General features: G+C 40.7%; 1 protein-coding gene across 1 annotated transcript in view; it reads left to right on the top strand.

Moving 5' to 3' along the window:
* The window catches only part of LOC117936251 (nesprin-2-like), a 208,747-nt gene that overhangs the window by 54,299 nt on the left and 130,304 nt on the right, over positions 1-24,144 (top strand). The window contains exons 42-57 of the mRNA XM_034859128.1: positions 1,232-1,561; positions 1,965-2,294; positions 5,583-5,870; positions 7,984-8,211; positions 9,217-9,333; positions 9,587-9,913; positions 10,875-11,210; positions 12,949-13,127; positions 15,237-15,453; positions 16,503-16,601; positions 17,174-17,338; positions 17,867-18,214; positions 19,013-19,149; positions 19,819-19,945; positions 21,161-21,334; positions 21,424-24,139. Of these exons, the coding sequence (XP_034715019.1) occupies positions 1,232-1,561; positions 1,965-2,294; positions 5,583-5,870; positions 7,984-8,211; positions 9,217-9,333; positions 9,587-9,913; positions 10,875-11,210; positions 12,949-13,127; positions 15,237-15,453; positions 16,503-16,601; positions 17,174-17,338; positions 17,867-18,214; positions 19,013-19,149; positions 19,819-19,945; positions 21,161-21,334; positions 21,424-24,139 (6,118 nt within the window). The remainder of the gene's footprint in view (positions 1-1,231; positions 1,562-1,964; positions 2,295-5,582; positions 5,871-7,983; positions 8,212-9,216; positions 9,334-9,586; positions 9,914-10,874; positions 11,211-12,948; positions 13,128-15,236; positions 15,454-16,502; positions 16,602-17,173; positions 17,339-17,866; positions 18,215-19,012; positions 19,150-19,818; positions 19,946-21,160; positions 21,335-21,423; positions 24,140-24,144) is intronic.

The raw sequence follows: 24,144 nt of genomic DNA, 5'->3' as shown, positions 1-24,144 counted from the left end.
GGCTGCTTAGAAATTAAGTGTTAACAAGCAGTTGGACAGGTGTACCTAATAAAGTGGCCGGTGAGTGTATATATATATGATAACTAGTGCTGTACAAGAAATAAATAGCTAAGTACATACAAACACAGTTGTTGGCAGGTCGGAATTATGTAGAGGTCATAAATCAGTTTCATACCGATCAATTCCCAAGTCCCAATCAATCATACCAACTGTTGGGACTTGCGGGGCACACCACAACATAAATCTTTTAGCTAGAAATAAAAGATTTTTCAACAGATAATTGGTGTCAGTCTCAAAGAGATTTTCCAAAGTATGGTTTAACAGATAAAATTATATGGATAATGGAAACTGTTTACCATGTACCTCCTGGACCACAGAATGAACCTCTTTCCAAAATGTCTGGATGCGATCACATGTTCACATGTACTAAACTCCCAGTTCCTTTGGTTTAGTAAGTTTAGATAAACAAACCCTCTAATGTTTGTTATTCCAAATATATTGAGAGATATGACAGTTTAGTGACTTAAAAAACGCTGGGGTCAAGTTTCACAGGAGATTCTGAAATAAGTAGTTAGTAACCATGGGAGGATGGTTTTTACATTGTTCATACTCAAGAAGAGGGAAGTTGGAAGGGTCAGTCCCCTTTGTCACAAATCCTGCCTGATTAATAATTTTAGGAAGAACATTTTCAAGCCTGTGGGCCAGTGCAACTATTTTGTAGTCCACATAGGCTAAAATGTCTGTATCATGAACAGTCCAAGAGATTTTTGTCTTTTTTAATAGTAGGCTAGTTGAGGTGTATTTCCAAGAGGGAGGAATATCACCCTACAGAATATTACCAGTAGCAGGCTAAAAGATTGCGTGGATTTTTGGCCAAAAGTTCTTGTAATGTTCGTGTTGAAACCTATCAGGCCCCGGACATTTCCCATTTGGCAGGGCCTGGATTGCGGACCAGACTTTCTCTGGCGTAAATGCTACATTTAAGGTGGAGTGTTCGTACTCTGCAACAGTAGGCAGTGAAATATTGTTTAAATAGGTCATGGTAACCACCACCCCAAAATTTAAATTACTGAATTTTACCTGAATCCAAACAGAGGCTTTATGCCAGTCACTTTTTTAAATATAAAATACCAGTGTAGTAAAAAAAAAAAAGATGTTCAAATAATGCTGTTGTCAAAATAGAAGGTTATGGAAAGGCATTAAAGTAAAGTGTAAAACTTGTTGTCACCAGGCCATCCTGAGCTCCAAAACCCAGGGAGACTCTAAAATGAACGCCTTGAGGAGACAAAGTGAAATTCTGTGTGAGCGGGAGGATCTGCAGGACGACAGGAAACAAGAGGTCCAGCAGTTGCTCCGAGAAACAGAGAAGCAGTGGAGTACGGTTCTGCACACGGCTGAGGAGAATCTCAGCCAGGCCCAAACACAAGCTTTGTTGGTCAAGGACTTAGACGCTTTTAAAACCCAAAACGAAAATGTTCAGTCCTGGATCAGAGACCGGGAGCAGAGCATGCAGTCGCTTGCTGGTTGCATGCAAGTTGAAGAAAAGGTCCAGATTACACAAGTAAGTTTAAAGTAGTTGTGTATTGGTTTGTTTTTATTGGTTTGTTTAGTTTAAACTCAGGAGCAGCACAACTCATTTCACATACGTGAAGAAGGTTCGGGAGACTTTTAATTAACACTTAATTGAGGAGAATTTAGGATCACACAGAACGGTGTGGTTGCTGTCCCTAACTGTCTGAAGTTTCTGTCTTCCTGGAGGTGTATCTAAACTCATACTGGAGGCGTTTAGTTTAGCTGAGCCTTTCAGGTAAACAAAGATATTGAGGGTGCCCAAATATCTCAGTACAGAAGAAATGTGTTATGTGTATTTTCTTTATGGCCTTGGCACGGTGAGCAATGCTGTCTTATCATACAGCTGCCACGTCTCCCGTCATCTATTGAGATTGGGTATTTGTTCTCTTCAGGCTATTCTGAGCTCCAAACCCGATGGAGAGTCAAAGCTCCAGTGTCTGAAGCAACAATTCCAGAGTCTGTGTGACAGCCAGGGCTTGGACCAGGGCAGCAGACGAGTGGTTCAGGATGCAGTCAGACAAACCGAGGAGCAGTGGAGGAAGGTTTTTCAGGCCGCTGAGGACGGTCTCAACAAGGCACAGACCGACGCAGCCACTGAAAAGGACTTTGATGCTTTCAAAAGCAAAAGTGAAAGCATCCACTGCTGGATCAAAGAGCAGAAACAGAAGCTGTTGTCCCTCGGCTGTCACATGCCGTTTGAAGAAAGGTTGCAGGTCGCACAGGTAAGCTTTAAAATCAGTCTCAGCTTGTAAAGTTTCTGTTATTGAGAAAATATGATTTAGCCTCAGTATTGTATTTTTACAAAAGTCTTTGAAATGTTGCAAGAACTACTCTAGAACTAATGAAGTGATAAGTAAAATATTGTAATTACAAAAGAAACAATAATAGTATTATTAATAATAATAATTCATAATTATTATTATTAATTATTATTAATAATTAATAATTATTATTATTAAGTATATAAGACTATTAAGACTTCCCTTTCCCTATTATTATTAATAATAATAACAATAACAATACCAATAATAAAAATTGAAATAAATAAAAATAGATATTAAAAAAGTCCATCCATCCATCCATCTTCGACTGCTTATCCGATATTGGGTCGCGGGGGCAGCAGCTCCAGTAAGGGACCCCAGACTTCCCTTTCCCGAGCCATATAAACCAGCTCCGACTGGGGGATCCCAAGGCGTTCCCAGGCCAGGTTGGAGATATAATCTCTGCACCTAGTCCTGGGTCTTCCCCGAGGCCTCCTTCCAGCTGGACGTGCCTGTAACACCTATCTAGGGAGGCGCCCAGGAGGCATCGTTACCAGATGCCCGAACCACCTCAACTGGCTCCTTTTGATGCAAAGGAGCATCGGCTCTACTCCAAGCTCCTCTCGGATGACTGAGCTTCTCACCCTATCTCTAAGGAAGACGCCAGCCACCCTCCTGAGGAAACCCATTTTGGCCGCTTGTACCCTGGATCTCGTTCTATCGGTCATGACTCAGCCTTCATGACCATAGGTGAGGGTAGGAACGAAAATTGCCTGGTAGAATATTACACAGAGTGTAATACCGCACCCGCTGCTCCGATTCTCCGATCAATCTCACGTTCCATGGTCCCGCTGTAGAGTTGTTTGACTACCTCAGCGACCTCCACCAGGGAAATTGACGACAATCCCCCATCATCCTCCAGCTCTGTGTCAACCACAGAGGACGTGTCAGCTGGATTTAGGAGTTCCTCAAAGTGCTACTTCCACCGCTCTAATACCTCCCCATTTGAGGTCAACAACGTCCCATCCTTACTGTATGTGCTTGGATGAGTCCCCGCTTCCCCCTCCTGAGGTGGCGAACGGTTTTCCAGAAGCACCTTGGTGCCGACTGAAAGTCCTTCTCCATGTCTTCTCATGGACTCCTCCCACACCCGCCGCTTTGCCTCTGTCACGGCAGAGGCTGCTGCCCTTCGAGCACGTCGGTACCTTGCTACTGCCTCCGGAGTCCTCCAGGATAACATATTCCGGAAGGACTCCTTCTTCAGTCGGACGACTTCCCTGACCACCGGTGCCCACCAGGGTGTTTGTGGCTTACCGCCCCTTGAGGCACCTAAGACCCTAAGACCACAGCTCCCACAGCTTCAGCAATGGAAACTTTGAACATTGTCCACTCAGGTTCAATATCCCCAGCCTCCACAGCCATGCACAAAAAGCTCCGCCGGAGGTGTGAGTTGAAACTCCGTCGGACAGGGGCCTCCTCCAGACGTTCCCAGTTAACCCGCACTACGCGTTTGGGCTTACCAGATCCGTCCAAAGTCCTCCCCCATCCCCTGACCCAACTCACCACCAGATGGTGATCAGTTGACAGCTCTGCCCCTCTCTTCACCCGAGTGTCTAAAACATACGGGCACAGATCAGATGAAACGATTATAAATTTGATCATTGATCTTTGGCCTAAGGTGCTCTGGTACCACGTTCACTTATGAGCATCCCTATGTTCGAACATGGTGTTTGTTATGGACAATCCACGACTAGCACAGAATTCCAACAACGGACAACCACTCTGGTTCAGATCAGGGAGGCGCTTCCTCCCAATCACGCCTCTCCAAATATCTCCATCATTGCCCACGTGTGCGTTGAAGTCCCCCAGCAGAACTATGGAATCCCCTACTGGAGCCCCATACAGGATTCCATTCAAGGTCTCCAAGAAGGCCGAATACTCCGAACTCTTGTTTGGTGCATATGCACAAACAACAGTCTGAGTTTTCCCCCCCATCACCCGCAGGCGTAAGGAGGCAACCCTCTCGTCCACCGGGGTAAACTCAACGCGGCGGCGCTCAGCCGGGGGCTTGTGAGTATGCCCATACCCGCCCGGCGCCTCACACCCTGGGCAACTCCGGAGTAGGACAGAGTTCAACCACTATCTAGGAGTACTGTGCGTAGAGATCTAATTGGTAGCGCTCGATCTCCCGCACAAGTTCCGCCTCCTTCCCCCCACAGAGAGGTGACGTTCCCCGTCCCCAGAGCCAGCCTCTGCCGCCCGGGTCTGGTCCGTCGAGGCCCCTGACCTTCGCCGCCACCCATGTGACAGCAAACCCGACCCCAACGGTTCCTCCCACAGGGGGTGGGCCCATGGGATGTATATTAAAAAAGTTAAAAAAAGAAAAACTTAAAAAAGAGAAATAGCAATATTGATTATAGATATTAAGTAAAAAAGGACCTAATTAAAAATAAAGGATAATGGGGCCAGTCACAGACTGATGGCATGATTAATATAGAGTCAAATTGTTTCTGTGAAAATAGAATCATCAAAGGAATTGCAAAATTAAGAATTTACAGAAGCTCTAAGACAGATTCCATACATTAAGTCAGTGCTGAAAGCTAACTGGAGATTTGAAATTATGAATACGTCTACATTTTCAACTGAGCTGCCCCTTCGTAGGTTAACTATAGTTTAAAAAAGTCTGAAAATAGATTAAAAAATCATTTCCAGGGGCTTAGGCCTGGTGGGGGGAAATAAGGCATTCTTGCCCTGACAAATTTCGGGTTGGAGTAAAGTCTAGGGTAAATTGGGATTTTGCTGGATATTATTAAATTAAATATTCAAAAATATTCAACACTGGTACTGATACCAATTCCGTAACTTTAAAACCGGTTCCTAAATGATACTTTTTTGGTACTAATTTTATAAAACAAGAAGAAATGACAACATGACACGTTACGGCGCAAATCTTTTTATTTATTCTTCAACTCCTACTACGTGAACCCCTTTAGAGATTTTCCTGTGTGTCTCTACGATGTGTGACGTTAGACAGCCAATCACAAACATTATTACATCTTGGTAGAAGCATACTGCATGCTCATTGTCTCACTGACAGGGCTGAGATTTACTCCTTAGGTATTAAAATTGGGTATTGAATGACAATGCATTTCTTTAGAGGCATTTTGGTCAGAGCATAAAAAGTACCAAATATGGTACCCAGCTCTACTTTTGATCACTAAGCTCGTATTCCACGTCTTCGGTCTCCAGGCTGTGATGACTTCCAAACTTGAGATACTGGAACTGCAGACACAAGGGGAACGTCTGCGTGAACATCTGGAGGAGAGCAGGAAACCAGAGGTTCAGCAGCTGGTGGAAGACACAGAGCAGCAGTGGAGAGGACTTCAGCAGGCCGCCAGGCAGGCCGAGCTCCGCAGTCTTTCAGACGACTTTGACACTCAGAATAAAAACACTCAGTCCTGGATCCGAGACAGACAACAGCAGCTACAGGCTGTGGGCAGTCACACACCACCTGACAACAGATGCCATGCAGCTCAGGTCTTGTTGAACTTATTCTACTGTAGTAATGATATGTTTTCAGAATATTGGTACATAGGCTTTAACAACATATGGGCATTAATAGAATTGAGTTAAGACATCCCTGTTGTTGTAGAAATATTTTTAATAGTCTTGAAATAAGCTGTATTGAGGCACAATGTGAATGGGCACATTCACCTGGATGAAATAGAGCTGCACGATATAGGAAAATATGCAATAACGTTGTTGAATATCGCGATAACAATATAACTTGCGATAAATAAACAGATACTAAAGTGTTCTCATTTCTGCTGCTTTCAGTATTCTAAAGTAAAACTAATTTGCTTGTAGAATTTAAAGCTTTAGTGCGTAACTTTTTTAGAACGTCCGTTACATTCAAGCCATGCCAAATGAGTTAAGGGAGAATTCCGGTCAATTTCAAAACGTCGTTCTGTTTGTAGATTTGGAGTGCTCGTAGTAGAGAGAAAAACAAAACCAATCAGTGCTGCCTACTCCGTGTTATCCTCCTGCTAGATTGAGAACCCAACAGGCTTAAACAGTTCAAGTTTTAAACATGTTCTCAGCTTCTAAACTTGTTCAAAATGTCATTAAAAGTGCTTACCCATGTGAAGTAATTCCTTCCGAGGGAACACAGTGAATCTGACTGCAGTAGATGTGAAAGAAATGCAAAGTTGTGCTAATTCAGCTCTGTTTAGTTCCTGTGTTGAGACGGCAGTTAGAGAGCTTATTGACCGTCTACAAACTACAACACAGAAAACAGATAAAACTAAAATATGTAGACTATCTATTTGATTTTAAATAAGGTAGTGTCTCCAAACTTACCTAAATCATAACTTGTCTCCTACTAGTTGTTCTACAGCACCTACTTTTAAAAAATAAACATATTATTATTTTTAAAAATATGTTTGTATCTCTTTTTGATGTTGTAGTTTGTAGACGGTCCCAAAGCACTCCTTGCAGTATCAATTCTGGAACTAAACACAGCTGAATTAGCACAACTTTCATGCAATTCTGTCAAATCTACGGCAGTCAGATTCACTGTGTTCAGTTGGAAAGAATCACTGCACATGAGTAGGCACTTTTAATGACATTATGACATTTAGATCCTAAAAACGCTTTTAAAACTTGCCCTGTTGAAGCTTATTGGGTGCTAATGCTGGAGGGATAACACGGTGTAGGCTGCACCGATTGGTTTCGTTTTTCTCTCTACTGACACAACTCCAAATTTACTAACAACAGAGTTACGTGTTGAAATCAACAAGAATTCTAGTTTAATACAAAGCTAATTAAAACTATCAGCTCCACAAAATTATCTGGGGTGGTGTTCATGTTGCGAGTTAAAAAAAGAAAAAAAAGAAAAAGAAAATTAAAGATAATTTTTTGGGGCATTTTTGGTTTTTATTTCGACTTGACAGCTGAAGACATGTAAGGGGAGAGGTGGGGAATGACATGTAGCAAAGAGTCGCAGGTCGGAGTTGATCCCGGGCCCGCTGTGTCAAGGAATAAATCTCTGTAATGGGTGACTCTCTCGCAAGTGAGCCATCTTGGCACCCCAAAATAAAACATTTTTAATCACAAAAAAGCATGAAACCATAGTCCTCATGAATCCACCAGAATTTAAAATTACAACCCAAAGAAAGCAGAAGGAGACGGACATCCGGCGGCACTGGAGCAATCCTAAAGATGAACGTTGTGGACACAGAGTAGGATTTCTTAATTGATTATTAATTGCGCATCAAAGAATTACTGGCATTAACAGGAATTTGTGTTATTTTGACCGTCCTTGTAAGAATGCAGGTAGCCAACGTCAGGGTTACTGGCGGACGCCCCTCCTTGCGACCGTGCATTTGCGTGGCACTCAGATACTGCAAATTGTCATCAATGAAAAGGTGACTGCTGAGGTCAGAGATACCTCACACAAGACTCTACGTTGTACAGTTCATTAGCTGTGAAAGGGGGCAAACCTTTACCATCTTGTCTACATACAGTATGTGTACCAAGTTTTGGGGGAAATTAAGAAAGAAAAAAACTAAAAAAAATTTCCTTCAGTTTCAATACGGCCTTTGCCGCTGTCGGTGCTCGGAACCTAATCACTGTTTGTTTCGTTGTGCAGACCATCCTGAGCTCCAAACCTGAAGGTGACTGTACGGTAAACAACCTTAGGAGGCGAGGCCAGAGTGTGTGTGACCATCAGGACGCAGACCAGGGCAGGAAAGCCCATGTTCAAAAGGCCATCAGAGACACGGAGGAGCAGTGGAAGACAATCTTGCAGGCTGCTAAACAGGTGGAAGCTGCTGCAGCAGCCCAGATCGCCCAGCAGACTGAGAGGAGAGCTGCGGAGGTAAGAGAACTCCATGCTACCTGGATTATATTTGGCAAACTTTGGTCAGAAGTGTCAGAACAACAATTGAATGGCATAAACAAGTGTGGTTATGTTAGGGCATTAACGAATAGTAGTTTAGTAGTAATCAACTACTCCCCAAAAAAACATGATTTTACAGATGTCCTAATATTTCATGAAGTTTATGAATGTTATTTGTCTATTGAAAAACATCAATAGTGGCTGACACACAGCAGGATGAGCTGTCTTAAGGAAACAGATTAATAAAACATTTTCCTCAGATGCCAATTGTAAACAGAAATTCAAAACTTGGCCCACTCACAACAATAACGCGCCAGAATGAAAGTGCAAAAATAGACAATAGCCCTCATATGTGTGTCGATGATGAGTTGACAGTTACTTGCTGTCACTACCGTCCTCATGTTTTATCTTCTTTTTGAACTCCTTGTTAGCAAAGGAGTCTTGTTGCGTTTAGCGCAGTGTCTCTGGCCGCTCCATCCTGCTCCGTCATGTCACACAGAACAACGTTACTATCATTACTGTACCATGTTAAAACAACAGATAAATTAATTTTCATAAATAATGCGCTCTGTCGATTAACAGTTGTTATGGTTGAATGTTTGAATAGTTGTCTATTTTGTGAACCCCCTAGGCCAGAGATCATCAACGGAGGGATCTGGAACCTTTAGGGGGTCCTCAGAGCTATGTGTAAAGGCTTTAGGCCACCCTACATGTTATTGTAGGCCCAGTTAAATATGCAACTCAATTTCACAACATACGTTGTACAGGGTCTCTGCTCTGTCTCTCTTTGAGCTAAGGAGTCCTTGGTCTAAAAATGTTAAAGATCCCCGTCCTAGACTATGCATACACAGTTGGAATGTATGATAAAGAGGTGCTACATGAACATGAACTAGACCAAACATAAGGCCTTCCGCTTCCTGTCGATGGGCTGTTTTCATTGATCCATTTTAAACCATTTTAATATAAGTATCTTTTCCTCTTCAGCTGAAAGAATTTTATACCCAGCAGCAGGACACAGGCAGCTGGCTTACAGACTTGCAAAAACAACTGGACTCACTGAAAAGCCTAACCAAAGCAAAGGACAGACTGCTCGCTGCTCAGGTGAGCTGATGGCTCATGTAACAGGGAGAATTGGAATCCCCCTTATTAGATTTAACATGCTTTGGTAATAAAAAGTGTTTTAATTATGTTTTTCACAAATGCAACTGCCGGTAAGACATCACACATTTACTGTTTATCTTCACCCTCAATGTCAGACAACAATATGTTATGGAATTTGTATATTATATTCATGCCTTCTGCAGTTTTATATAAGCCTTAACTGCGAGATGTGCATTCTGTATCTTATCCACAGGCCCTTGTGACCTCCAAGCCAGAAGGAGACTCCAGGCTCCAGGAGCTCAGGAGACGATGCCAGAGTTTGTGTGGTCGGAACCTGGGAGAACCCAAAAATCAAGAGGTTCAACAAAAACTAAGAGACGCTGAGGAGCAATGGACGAGAGTCCTGCAAAATGCTAAACAAGTCCTGGATCAGGCGGAGAAGCGGTTTGCTCTGGAGGGCAAGTTAACAGAATATGAAGCCTTGAGAACAAACACCAGAGCCTGGCTGGAAGACAAGCAGCGGAGCCTTTTCTCTCTGGACATTCAGACAGATCTAGAAAAGACAATAAACACCGCTCAGGTCAGTTTGAACAATAAAATGTTTCAGGTCAGTTTGAACAATGAAAGGTTTGACAAAAACAATTCATCTATGCTAATTACTTCACTTATGCATGTTTTTGATGAGTTTATTTTTCATTTAGTATTTTGGATGTTTTTATTTTACCATCACTAATCAAGGTATATCTAGGTAATGTCCTTGTTTTCTCCTTTTATCAAAATGTCAGCATATTTCCATAAAACATCTTAGTTTTTTTTTAAATTTCTGAATGCATTTTAAAAATGTATTTTTAAAAAGAAGTTTGTAAGTCCATTTAACTTAATTTTGAAGTAGCAGGATTTGAGCATTCAGACTATTTGTCAGACATGATCAGTGGTGAAAGAAGTATTTAGATCCTTTACTTAAGTAAAAGTACTAATACTTCACTGTAAAAATACTCTGTTACAAATAAAAGTCCTGCATTGAAAGTGTTACTTAAGTAAAAGTATGTCATCAGGAAAATGTATTCAATCTATTGAAAGTAAAAGTACTCAATGCACAAAAATCCTCACATTTTAGAAACGGATAACAATCCAAACAGTTGTGTGTTTAATGGTCTACACATTTCAGCTGGACTTGTACACCGTTATATTGTTGGGTAGTTTAATTTATAATTTATATAAACATTGTATTTTATAAACTACATTACTGTGTACAAAAATCCTAATTTTCAAAGTAACTAATAACTAATGCTGTCAGATTAATGAAGTGGAATAAAAGGTACAATATTTCTCTCTGAAATGTAGCGGAGTAGGAGTAGAAAGTGGCTTGAAAAGACTCAAGTAAAGTGCAAGTACATCAAATTTGTACTTAAGTACAGTACTCGAGTAAATGTACCTAGTAACATTCTCCCACTGGACATTATTGACATTTTCCTCTGCAACAGTCATACCGTATTTTGCCACCCTGTTAACTTAACTACAGTGTTATTTTTTATCCTCAGACTGTCCTGAGCTGTAAGCCTGAGGGAGACTCCAGGATGACAGAACTGAGGAGACAGAGTCAGATTCTGTCCGACCTGGATGAGAGCACGAGATTGGAGGTTCAGCAGACGGTGAAAGATACAGAGGAGCAGTGGAGGACAGTCCTGCAGACTGCAGAGAACTCTCTGGAAAAAGCTGACATCCATTACTTGCTCTCCAGGGAGCTGGAGGCCTTCCGAACCAAAGCAGGAAGAACTCAAACCTGGGTCAAAAAGCTTCAGCAACAGGCCGAGTCAAAAGGGAGCGGCACTCAGGGCAGCCAGGCTCAGTTAGAGGACCGTCTGAACACAGCACAGGTACAACATTAAATAATAATAATAATAATAATAATATTAATAATACATTTTATTTAAAAGCGCCTTTCTGAACACTCGAACACTGAAGGTCGCTTTACAGACAACTTTAACTTTGTAGGGGCCGCTAGCGAGCCATTTGGGTGCGCCTATTCCCAAAACCCTTAAAATATGTACATTTTCACCAGACTTGACACTGAATTTTGGTGAGTTTTTAAGTATATTAAGCCCGTCAAAAAGGCAATTAATTTGCCGGAAGAAAGGAAAGGAAAGGAAGAATTCCTTCAGTTTCAATAGGGCTCTTGTTGCTGCCAGCGCTCGGGCCCTAAAAATAGGGCACTGTGAAAAAGAAAAAACATGACAACATATTTTTCTCAAATAGTAGTTTTTCTTTTTGTAGCACATTATTATATCTGGGCAGTGGACACATGACCTCTGTTTTACATACAGTATAAGGTTAGGTTTCTTTATTAGTACCCAGGGGTAAACTTGTTGGTCAACAACAACATCACCAGCATCATACAAAATATCAGAATAGTTTTAAAGATCCAATAACGTGTGTTGCTTTTTGGATGCTTTTATTTTTTTATGCATTAGTGGTCCCCAAATACTGTATCTGCAGTCTCTTTTCCAAAATTCAAAATTTTCAAAGGACCCTGAACTGATGTTGTTTGAAAACTTCTTTTTTTATTTTCTATCAGTAAAATAATTTTTAATACTATTTTTAATACAATTTTTCAATTGTCTCCCTAAGTAAGTTGGTAAGTCCTCCACGGTCTTACCAACCTTTGTTTTATGTAAAAACTCTGCACTGTACAACTTACCTCTCCCTGACTTCCTGTTAGTTTAATGTTTGAAAAAGAAATATGAACAGCAGAGAAAATTAAACAGATATTGTTCCGATGTAAGTCTTGTAATATACACTGCTGTACCAAAAAAAAAAAACAATATCAGAACAGACACTCTCACTCACAGTCTTCGATACAATACAGCAGACCCAAAATGGTACATAATACAGCCATGACAAGTGCTTCTTCCCCTTTCCCCCCACTGCTCCATCAGGAGCCTGAAGACCTTGAATAGATGAGCTCAAGATGAGGTACATTCCTCATTCCAATTTTATTTAAAAAAAAAACTCAGACAAAACTCTCTGTAGCGCTTGGTTTTACCCTTATGAGCAACATAGAGACGGCCAGAGCGGAGAAGTTGGAACTTGCCATGTAAAGGGTGGGAACCAATCTAAAGAAACTGAGTTGGCTTTGCGCTGACATGTTGAGTTGAGACTCACCTATCTATCAGCCTACTAGCCCACTTTATGAATTGGTTGAGGGAGACAGGCTGGAGCAGGGACAGGCTCCCGAACCAAAACAAGGAAAAAAGACAACACAGATTCAATAAAGGCTCAATAGCAAGGGTTAGCATGGTTACATCAATGTTGAAACGGTAACATTTTCTAAGGCAAGATAAAAAGTTAGTGACACTTTTTGCAGACTGTCTCGCAATTCTCACTAAAGGTATTTAATCAGAGTCAATGACTTTCCCAAGATGTCAACACACTCCAAATGCTGGCCTTTGATAATTGTAGGATCATGGGTGGGAGCATGCTTTCTAAAATCAACAATCATATCCTTTGTTCTTGATATGTTTAGCTCAAAAAACAAAAAGAATCATACTAACCGATAAGATCATATAACACATGTCTAAAAAAAAAAAGGAAAAATGTTTATGATTGTATCTTTAGGGCATCTTGAGCTCCAAGTCCAATGGTGAGGCTCAAGTGATGGAGCTGAAGAGACGAGCACAGAGTCTTTGTGAGCACAAAGACCTGCAGGGAGACAAGAAAGTGGAGGTTGAACAAACAGTCAAAGACACTGAGCAGCAGTGGACGACGGTCCTACAGGTTGCTGAGGAGACACAAAGGTACAACGATATTTTTTTTTTTATTTTTGGGGAATTTTAGACATTTAGTAGAAAGGAAAGGGGGAGAGAGAGTGGAAATGACATGTAGTAAAGAGCCGTGGGTCAGAATTGAAACCTTGGCCACTGCGGTAAGGACTGAGCACATGGGGCGCACCCTCAACCAGGTGAGCATCCTTTTTTAAGCTCGGGTATAGATCAGGAGCCTGGCACGGTTTGGGTTGATAGCATTTTATCAAATCTGCTTATTAAAACTAAATCATTTGAATCCCTAATCAAATTTATGGTATTAATGTTTACTATATTTTTTCAAGTAAATGTCAAAGTGAAAAAAGATTGTTGAACTGAGAGCTTTTTTTACCAACAAAGAACCGGTTTTTAAAACTCTGCCTTGATTAGGACACTACCAACTGTTGGAGCTAAATCCTACTCTGGTCTCAGGGGTCAGTCAATTTATAGTCAAAATCTCAGATGTTGATGTGTGAACACTTTTTATTAAGTAGAAAATTCTACAGACAAAATACAGAGATTAAACTACCACAGCTCTCCCCCAAATTTTGTCTGGTCTTTTGCTCATGCACCCCTGGTCTTATTCACTAAGGGTGGGGTCTCTTGGTCACTGTGATGTGATATGTTTTTGTGCTTATTTGTTATCTTTCAGTTGGAATGTGACTGAAAGATCAGAGCAAAGATAACACGTCCTGTTGCACCCTTAGCTGGGCTGTAAAGAGAAGCTGCAACCAGACACAGGATGCGTCCCTAACCATCTATCCTGCTTCTGACACATTTAGTAGAGCTGGGTTATAACACAATGTACCAGAACACCTTATCTTAGAGAAAAGGAGTATTGCAAAACAACTTAATATAGGGCTGCAAGATTATGGCCAAAATGATAATCACGATTATTTTGATGAAAATGCTGATCAAGATTATTTATGAAGGAAGTGATTACTTTAGTTGGATATGATCTGAAACTTTCACCCCTCCAGTGCATCTTAGCAGCTAAAGTGGACAGTAAAAAAAGCATTTACAATGCTAAACTGATTTGCATACTTTTGTACATAGCAAGAAAGACCATTCTCAAGAACTGGACGCCTGCACTGGATGATTGTCATAGGGAAGTTAATTGGAAACACTTCCTTTGGAAAAACTGACTTATATCCTGCATAACAATTTCAAGGGATTCATCAAGATATGGCAGTTTTGGCTGCAGTGGACCCCTCCGGACTGAACTTTGTCTCACCCAATTAACAACATAGGATTTGACTACAGCCTGTTCTAGCAATTTGAATATAACTAGGCCTGCCCGGTGGGGTGTGTCTGCTTTGTCATTATTTGTTTAAGTTATTTTATTATTATTTTAGGTGTATGTCACACTGCCTTTTCTTTTTAATATGATGCATGTTTAGTGTGATCTCTGCTGTTTTTTTTGTTTAGTTCAAGAAAAAAAAATGGTTCTATACATAGCTGGAACTGAAATGTGTGTATTGAATAGCAGAACCCCAATAAAAAGATTTGAAAATAAAAAATTGATAAATAAATAAAACCTTAACCAGCAGCCATTACTATGACTGGAAAGCCATTGTGAAAGTGCATTAAGATACAGCAGCGTTAAAGACAGCTAGATCTTTTCTCCCAATACCACAACATTTTTTTAAATACTACGTCAATAATTTCTTTAAACAAGATTTTTTTCTTTCTTGTCATTTACTGGCAAACAGATCAATGATGGTAGACTGAAATACAAGCTTTTAAGGGTAATTTTCATATTTTTCAAGTGACAATTGTGAACAAAAATCTTTTGAAATTGGTCCAATACTGAGCAAGAACGGTATCCGGCAGCAGTGAACCGGACTCCAGTAACCCTGTAGGACAAATGTGCATTGATACTGGTCTACTATAAATAAATATTAGTAAATTTAAATACTACTTTTAAAGCTTGTTGTTCAAATCAGTCACTTGACACAAAGAAGGAAATATAGGAAACCCTATAAATTCCATTAAAGACCTTTTTTTCACTCTGAGATCACTTGACTTTAAAGGTTAAATTAGGACTGAATTAATTGTGATTACGATTTCTAATGTTATCTATACATGGCTTTTAACCATCAGGAAGTTGAAGGGTGTTGTGGAGCTCCTGGTGTCCTGTGACTACCAGCGAGGCCTGACCGAGGAGCGTCTGTCTAAGTTACAGAATCAGATCTCCAGCCTGCCACGTGTCTTCCCCTGGCCCGGCCTGGGAGAGCGGAGGCAGGCGGTGGAACAGGCCCGGACCATGCTGGACCAGTGCACAGCCTTGGCCCCCGTCCTTTCAGACCTCCGCACACAGGTACACACCTCACAGGAAAGCCAATACAGCAACATGTTTTCAGAGTAGCTTTTAATGTTCTGTTAATTCAAAACAAATGTAATGATAGTGCTGCAGCAGTTTCAGAACCCAGTAACTTAGGATATAACAGCCAATAGCTATTACATTTCCTTTTTTGTACAACTTTGTATGGCTGTACAGAAAACATTCTAAACTTCGAAGCTTCGCTCCTTATCAACAGCATATATTTTAAGCTTCTGCTTCTGATCTCCAGTTACATGACTGTCCACCACAGGTTGACGTTGGGTTGATTTTCTCAAAAAATTGAATCAGACTTAACCTTTTGCTGCAGGTATACTAAATAATTGGAAAGACCTGCGTTTTTACCTGACAGTGACAACAGACACAGGGTTTATGAATGAATACCCAGCCTGCCAGGCCTCACTGGAGCATAAGGTTTATAAACAGTCGGACTATGTTTACCTTTATCAAATCTCTTGACGACACCCGGCTGATACAATATAATCATACAGACTTGTACAAACATCAGACTGCTTGCTTCTAACTCAACTTACTGTACATAGCGCTGCATAAATTAGCCAGCAGCTAGCGGCTTAATACCGACTAAACACCACAGTAAGACTGCATGCACGTTTTTGAAAAAAAGGGTGTGTTTCTATATATATATATATATATATATATATATATATATATATATATATATATATACATATATATATTCAAATCCCATATTTTAAAATTGAATACCTACCCATTGTGGTCCAGCCCTACAAGTTTGTATTACTTTAAGAAAGCTGAAAGAATGGGGCGGCCTGTAGCTCACCCAGTAAAATCGTTTGCCCCATGTTGGCTGAGTCCTGCAGCGGCCCGGGTTTGAATCCATCCCCCATCTCTCTCCCCCTTTCATGTCTATCCACTGTCAATAAAGGGAAAAGCCCCAAAAAATAACCTTAAAAAATAAAGATGAAAGAAGGTGTTTCAGAGTTAGGCAAACAATCAGATAGGATATAAGGTTTACATTCTCACTGTATTGCACTGTTTTCCTCCAGGCTGCAGAACTGTTTGAGATCACGCAGGAACATAGCTGGTCAGAACTGTCCAGGGCAGCCAAGCAGGAGTCCATCCCAATGTTGCTCAAAGAGCTTACTGTGAGTTCAGCACTCTGTGGTGATAATATATATAAAGACTATGTTTATTGTTTACTTTTTTAATAATTAGACATTAATTTGTCATAATTAATATACATTCATTTTTGCATTGAGACATTGTTGATGTAAACATGTGTTAATATCACTTAATTATTATGCAGAGAGAGTTAATCAGTAGTTGCAAGATTTTTTTTAAATTCATAATTCTAAGCCATTTTTTAAAAATCTAAATAGCAAATGCAAATGTCTTACATCTTATTATTATGTGTGAACCCTAGTATTTATGGACAGTTATGTATTTTATAACACTGGAATGATACACCATAAGACTAAGTGTGGTATCTTTTGGATAAAAGTGTATCTGTCTTATTAAGCTGTTATATTTATCACCACCACCACAATATCATCTTCTTCCTCCCCTGCCCCAAAGAACAAGATTATCTCCCCTCCCACTCACTTACTGTTTCACTTCAGTCTCCCTTATAAAAGTTCAAGTTATTTCATGTGGCTTGATTTGGTTACCAATGGCCAAGTTATTCCATCTGTAAACATGCAAGTACTGTTTTTTTCAGGATACAGTAGCTCAGCTGGAGCAGGGCATCCTAGTGGAGAGGCATTGCACCCAGCTGGTGGAGCAGCATGAAGCAGCCCAGGACTGGCTGAGGGAGCACGTTAAAGGCCTCGGAGTTCCTCCAGCAGACAGACAGGGTCTGCACAGCGCTGTCAACACTCTGAAGGTCCGAGGATAAAACACATACACACAATCAAGCTCCAAAAAGCCTAATGCTGATAACGTATGCAAGTGACTGGTAGATTTGCTTTACTCACCAGTTAAAAAAACAATGGTAATATATCTGGCGGTAAAATTTTAACATACACATTTGGCTGGTGGACAAAAAAGTAAATTTTGGACAATGCACACAGTTGTTAGTTGGATTCTTTAATGGAAGCCAGTAGCACCAATTTTAATCTGCCACTGAAAATATTTATCTTGTAATGCTTCAAAATCAAGGAACTCCTTTACTAGTAACAAACCAATGCATTTTAGACATTTGAGAAAGACATTAAAGACATGATTTGTACAGTGTATGCATGTTCGGTTTTCTCATCTGTGGACATTTCTGGAGCCAACTAATGCCCCGAGATCTTTGACTTTTAAATTCTGGGTTTACAACTTCAAAACCTAAACGCCAAAAGCTCTTTAAAGGATAGTTCTTTCTGCATTCTAATAAGCTGATTCAACTTTTTTTCCCTGCTTATTCCAGGCTTTGCTGCAGACAGTGGACAGGGAGCAGAAAGAGATGAAGGAGCTAGACTCTGCCAGTGAAAGTTTGCTGGGCCTCTGCACGCCTGGAGGCCGCGATGCCCTGACCCTGGAGGTAAGCCATCTCCATGAGCTCTGTACCACCTCAGAGCAAGAGGTGAGGGAGCGCCTGGCGGGCTGTGAGACCCGGCTGGAGGAGCTGGACCACCAGCTGGCCAGGAGGGCCAAGGGGCTCAAGGAGAGATCTGCAGCCCTGCAGTGGGAGCTGCGCTCCCTGGACCAGGCGCTCAGTTACAGCCAACCCCAGAACAACATCCCTCAGCTCCAACAGCACTGGCAAAGCCTTCAGGTTAGTACTACTTTATTTATCCATTTTATTATCCAAGTAGGCTGAGTTCCCACATATAAACCTGACGAAAAGTGGTATGTCTCCAGACCAATCTCCACAGCACAAAAAACAAGGCTCTGGGTTGTTTTGTATTTATTTAAACCAATCACAATCGTCTTGGGCACCGCTAAGCTGCGGACGCAGCAACTGTGGCTCTTTCAAATAGTCTCAGGAAGGAACTTGTTTTGGTGGGTTTGCACCCCACAAAAGAAAATGCCACATACAATATTGAATTAAGTTAGCTGTGCACACAATACAGTAACGTGAGCTATTTAAATGAGCTGATACATGGTTAAACGTAATTTGCTCTCACCAGTGTATTGCCGTCCGTACTTTGTCCACAGCAATCATTACCAATTGGTACCAAAACATCCCAGTTACAGAGTAAATGCCATAAACATATTCTTTGTAAATCTTTACAATCATTCCACCAAAGACACCAAGCTGTCTTGTTGTACGATCAACATTTTCTTCAAAATTTAACATTTTCGGCATGCGCTTGCAAGTTTGAGAACGCCAACAGACAGAGAGAGCAAGGTGAAAAACATCCGGCGGAAAATTTCGGCAGTAGAAATGTACTTTTGTTGATGTAGACTATGTGTACATTAAGTGGATTTTTGGAGTTGGTATTATTGATATTGGTATATTATAAATGAAAAACTGCTGCAATGTTCCTGGCATGTGAGTACGTCAGTAATGCTTACATGGCGTTGTTGCAGGCATGCTACTTACATGATGTTGTTGTCCTCCTCCTGTCAGAACTGTGAAAAATCGCTGGCAGATTTGGGTGTGAAAGTTCAGGACCTCCAACAGGAAGTAAAGGCTACACTTGTCACTGATGAGCTGCCAACAGAAATTATGACTTTGGTGAAATCTTTATGCCAGCAACATGACAGGTACCATGTCTAACAATGGATGGCATGTCCTCATTGTTAGTAGAGAGCTGTGACAAATAAGTAAAACATAAAAAACACTACATACTGTATGCATTTGGGTAATTCGTTATGACTTTAATTGTTACTTTGGTCATAAGACAGCCAGCACCACTAATTCTTAGCCCTTTTTGTTTGATTCATATTTTTTAAATTTCACTCAAGGTAAAAACAAGAAAGAGATTGTCTTACACAGACCTCACGAACTAACATGACACGCAGTACCATCTGTGCACTTCACCACCTGGGCTTTTAGAACTTTATATATTCTACTTGAAGATATGCTAAATGACAAATTCTCAGCTGGCATCCATCAATTTCAATTCAGTTTTCAATTATTCTTACATACCAGAAACATGCCTTAGTGGATCAACCTGCTCTTGATCAATGACATGGAAACACAGAGTTCTCCTGTTTTATAACCTGTTTGAAACATCAGAAGAATAAATGTTAATGCCCGGTTTCTTGAACTAAGCAATAGGACATACATTCATACATAATTATTTCTCTGTTCTTGTGCTTGAAGTTGTTCCTTTTGCTGAAAAAGTACATTTTAGCCTGTTTGGATTTATATCCCATCTTGATATCATGCAAAATGTGTATGCAATGAATATGATTCAATTATGTCTCCAGTCTAAAGTCCAGGCTGAGTGAACATCAAGGTACCTGCTCTACAAACACAGCTCGTTGTCTTTTGGACTGTATTCACGCCCTGCAGGAATGGAACCACAGCAAACCAGAATCCATTTCTTCTTTGCAGGTTTCTATATTTTAATGTTTTTACTTTTTTATTGTGCAATGTCAGTACTTTGTTTCTTTAAACTTTTGTGTTGTTGGGTACATCTGACAGCTGCCTAGTAAATGTAGTCTTCTAATAGTGTAAGTGTTTCACTCATTGGCAACTTGCTGGGTCACGTTTAAAGGGCAACTATTATATAGCATTTTCAGGACTATACTTGTATTTTGTACTAGAACATATTTACGTGCATCAATGTTAAAAAAGCACTTTGTTTTTCTCATTTTGCCTGTGGCTGCCGCACCTGTGTTCATCCTCTGTGTGAGATGCTTTGTAGGAGTGCCTGTCTCTTTAAGCCCTTAAAAGGGGAGAATTTAACAACATTGGCAGCCCAGATGACATTGTTTATTGCCATTTGCCATGCAGTTACTATAGTTAGCAATGGACACTTAATAGAATATAGCAGCAATTTCTACATTAAAAATGTATATAATTCACAAATAAATGCTTTTAAACAAAATACTACATAAAGAGAAAATGTTTCAGGAGTAAAGTGACCCGGAATTGGAGAGAATTTGCAGTCCGGCAAAGTGAGGCAGACGAGTGTGCTAGCTAGCTAGCTAGCTAAATTACCATTAGATTAGTCCTCTATTATACAGTTAACGTTACTGATGAACTACTGTGATCTAACATTATAGACAAAGCATTAGCTACTTGCCTCAAAACACCACCTTTACAGTAGGCACCAAAGCACTTTTCCTCTTCGGCCCCCCTACAGGTTAAAAGCAGAGTTGTCCATTACTGTTACCATTACCATTTTTCTTATGTCTCATTTGAAAAAGTTAATGAACCTCAAAAAAAGAAACGAGGTCGGTATTGTACCGTGGGGTCAAATATCGTGAACCAAATCCTGGGTTTGGTGTATTAATAGACCCCTACTTTAGGACTGTTATTGCCACTCTTCATTCTAACCCCAACCGGCTGTCAGATACCGCCTACCAAGAGCCTGGGTCTGTCCGAGGTTTCTTCCCAAATGGGAGTTTTTCCTTGCCACTGTTGCACTGTTGCTTGCTCTGGAGGAAACTACTAGAACTGTTGTGAACATTGTAAATTCTGGAGTATGGTCTAGACATGCTCTATCTGTAAAGTCTCTTGAGATAACTCTTGTTATGAATTGATACTATAAATAAAACTGAATTGAATTGAATTGAATTAAACAAGTTTTCCTCCTGGTGTTAGGTGACATTAGAGGAGGGTGAAAAGTTGCAAGCAAACCTGCGGGAGGCGCTTTCTCACCAGCAGTTTCTAACAGATTGCTTGATACCAGTCTTGATTAGAAAACTAGAGGAAGAAGGTTTGGAGACACTCAGAGAAGCAGACACACAAAAGGCTTATCTCAGCCGCAGCTTAAAGGTATTTAAATCATATAATTATTTCTCATTAATATTACATGTTATATTTAAGAGACTGTAGTATTTAATGTAATCTTTACTCTGTTCAAGGAACTTGATGGAAAGAGCAAACAAAAGCTCCCTCATGGTAATTTCGAGGAGACAAAGACATCTGTAGTGCCACCACCACGAAAAAGCAAGCACTCACAAAAAAGCTTTTCCTTAACAGAAAAATCTACATCTATTGAGGATAACTTGTCAGTTTTGGCTGAGCTGCAAACTGAGGATAAAACATTAAAGCCTACTGTAACAGCCGTCATGAAAGACATGCAAATGGCTGGTGTGGAGCAAACCAGAAGTGAACCAACAAAACCAAAATCTCAGAGTCCAACATATACTTCAGAACCTTTTAAAGCCCAACGTAACAACACTTCTCAAGAGGCAACATTTAAAGGCCTAAAGATGGATACCACAGCTGAGCCTGTTGGAGCTAAGCAAATAAAACCTGCTGTTGAGGAACCTGTACTGATCCAAAAGGTCATTGAGCAGTCTGCCTCTGATGTTAGTGAGAATACTACACCTGTACCATCCAGGAGAAAGTCCAAGACTTTGACCACTGATACACACTCTGCCCAGACTAAGGTGGAGCCTGAAATGGTAAAACCTATTATTACTCAAGGGTCACCCAGGAATCCAACTTGCACTGCTGCTGTGGAAGAAACAAAGCATGTAGCAACCAGTATTCTGGATGAAACAACAAAGATAAAGACCAAAAAATTGCCTGGAAGTCAGATATCTTTTCCGAGATCCAAAGAGCATACTGATGCTGCTGCTGTGGTGGAGAACAAAACTGTGGTTATCCCAACCAGGAGGAAGTCAAAGAGTCTTGATGGTTCCGCTGATTCAGAGCCAGTGGCAGACAATGAAAGAGCTATATGTGTGGTACAGGAATCTGAGAAGTCAACCTCACAGTTTGTGTCAGCACCGGCTGAAACTGTGGTTTTGGAACAAAGTACAATTTTACCACAAAAGCAAAAGTTAACAACACTTCCTCTGAAACAGGCTGACCAGCAGCCAGCACAGATGACAGCAGAATTGGAAATTCAGAGGTCTGCTTTGAGTTTTAGGGAGGAAAATTTAAAGAGTACAGAACTTACAACTTCACAGCACGTTGTTGCACATAATAGAACTACTGATTTGAAACCTGTTGATAACAATAATCCTGACAGCCTAAAGTCTTCAAGTCTACAGATGGGCACAGAAACAAGTGAAACTACTGTTGTGAAAGAAAAAATGCTTTCTCCAACCAAACAAAGATCAAAGGGTTCAAATGTCTCCCCAGAACATGCTACAAAGGAAGTGGCAAAGACAAAGCAAGATCCTAGAAGTCAGAAACCTTCATTGAGCTCCGAAGAGAAAACTGAAACTGTTGTTGTAGAAGAAACAAAGCTAGATGTATCAGAGCCATTCACTTCTGTCCCTGTAACAACTGATGTTACAACAACGCTTCCTCTGAAACAGGCCGACCAACAGCCAGCACAGATGACAGAAGAACCTGAAAGTCAAAGGTCTGCTTTGAGTCTGAAGGAGCAAACTGAAAGTGTCGTAACAGAGCTCATACCAACCTGTAGAAAGTCAAAGAGTACTGAATGTACCACAACTTCCCAGCACGTTTTTTCACATAATATAACTACTGATGTGGAACCTGAAAGTAATAACAAAGAACCTGAGAGCCTGAGGTCTTCAACTCCACAGATGGCTTTGGAAAAAACTGAAACTACTGTTGTGAAAGAAAAAAAACTTTCTCCAACCAAAAGGAGATCAAAGGGTCCAAAGCTCTCCATAGAACATGCTACAAAGGAAGTAGCAACAGGTGAACTCAACACTAAGTCAGTCACAGAGCAAGCTGAGACCATTATTGTTGAGCAAGCCAAGCTTGGACCTACCAGTAAAGAGTCAAAGAGTACAGACGTGTTCTTAAACGTAACTGTTGCAAAGCCTGCACAGCTCAAAGGTGAAGCAGAAAATCTAATGTCTCACCTTACTTCAGCGCCTATCAGAGGCACAGATGCTGAGCAATCTAAATCTGTACAAAAAAGGCAAGAGTCAAAGAATTTGAAAGTTTCCACAACTTCAGTACCAGTTCTTACCCAGAGTATAGCTATTGACCACTATTCAGAGCTTAACGAACCTGCGAATGAATCTGAGAATGAAAACACATCTTCAACTGCACCGGGGATCACAAATCCAGTTGAAACTATTTTGGGAAAAAATAAGTTCTCGCCGACCAAAAGAGAGTCAAAAAGTCTAAAACTGTCCCCAGAATTTTCTAACAAGGAGAAAACACAGACCATAGAAAAGCCAAAAAGTCAGCTATCTTTACTGAGATCCAAGGAGCAAACTGATGCTGCTTTTGTGGAGAAAACCAAGCGTTTAGCAACCATTATTCTAGATGTACCCGAGCAATTGACTTCTGTCCCTGTACCGACTGATGTTACAACAACGCTTCCTCTGAAACAGGCCGACCAACAGACAGCACAAATAACAAAAGAACCAGAAAAAAAGAGGTCTGCTTTGAGTCAGTGGGAACAAACTGAAAGTGTCGTCATGGAAGTAACAAAGCTCATACCAACAACAAGAAAGTCAAAGAGTAAACCTACCACAATTCCACAGCACGTTGTTGCCCACAATAAAACTACTGATGTGGAACCTGAAGATAATAAGAAAGAACCTGACAGCCTGAAGTCTTCTTCAACTTCACAGATTGCCACAGAAGCAACTGAAACTACTGTTGAGGAAGAAAAAATACTTTCTCCAACCAAAAGAAGACCA

This window comes from Etheostoma cragini, chromosome 20 (genome assembly GCF_013103735.1).
Source record: "Etheostoma cragini isolate CJK2018 chromosome 20, CSU_Ecrag_1.0, whole genome shotgun sequence".
Taxonomy (NCBI): domain Eukaryota; kingdom Metazoa; phylum Chordata; class Actinopteri; order Perciformes; family Percidae; genus Etheostoma; species Etheostoma cragini.
This window is presented reverse-complemented; position numbering and strand designations above follow the sequence as displayed.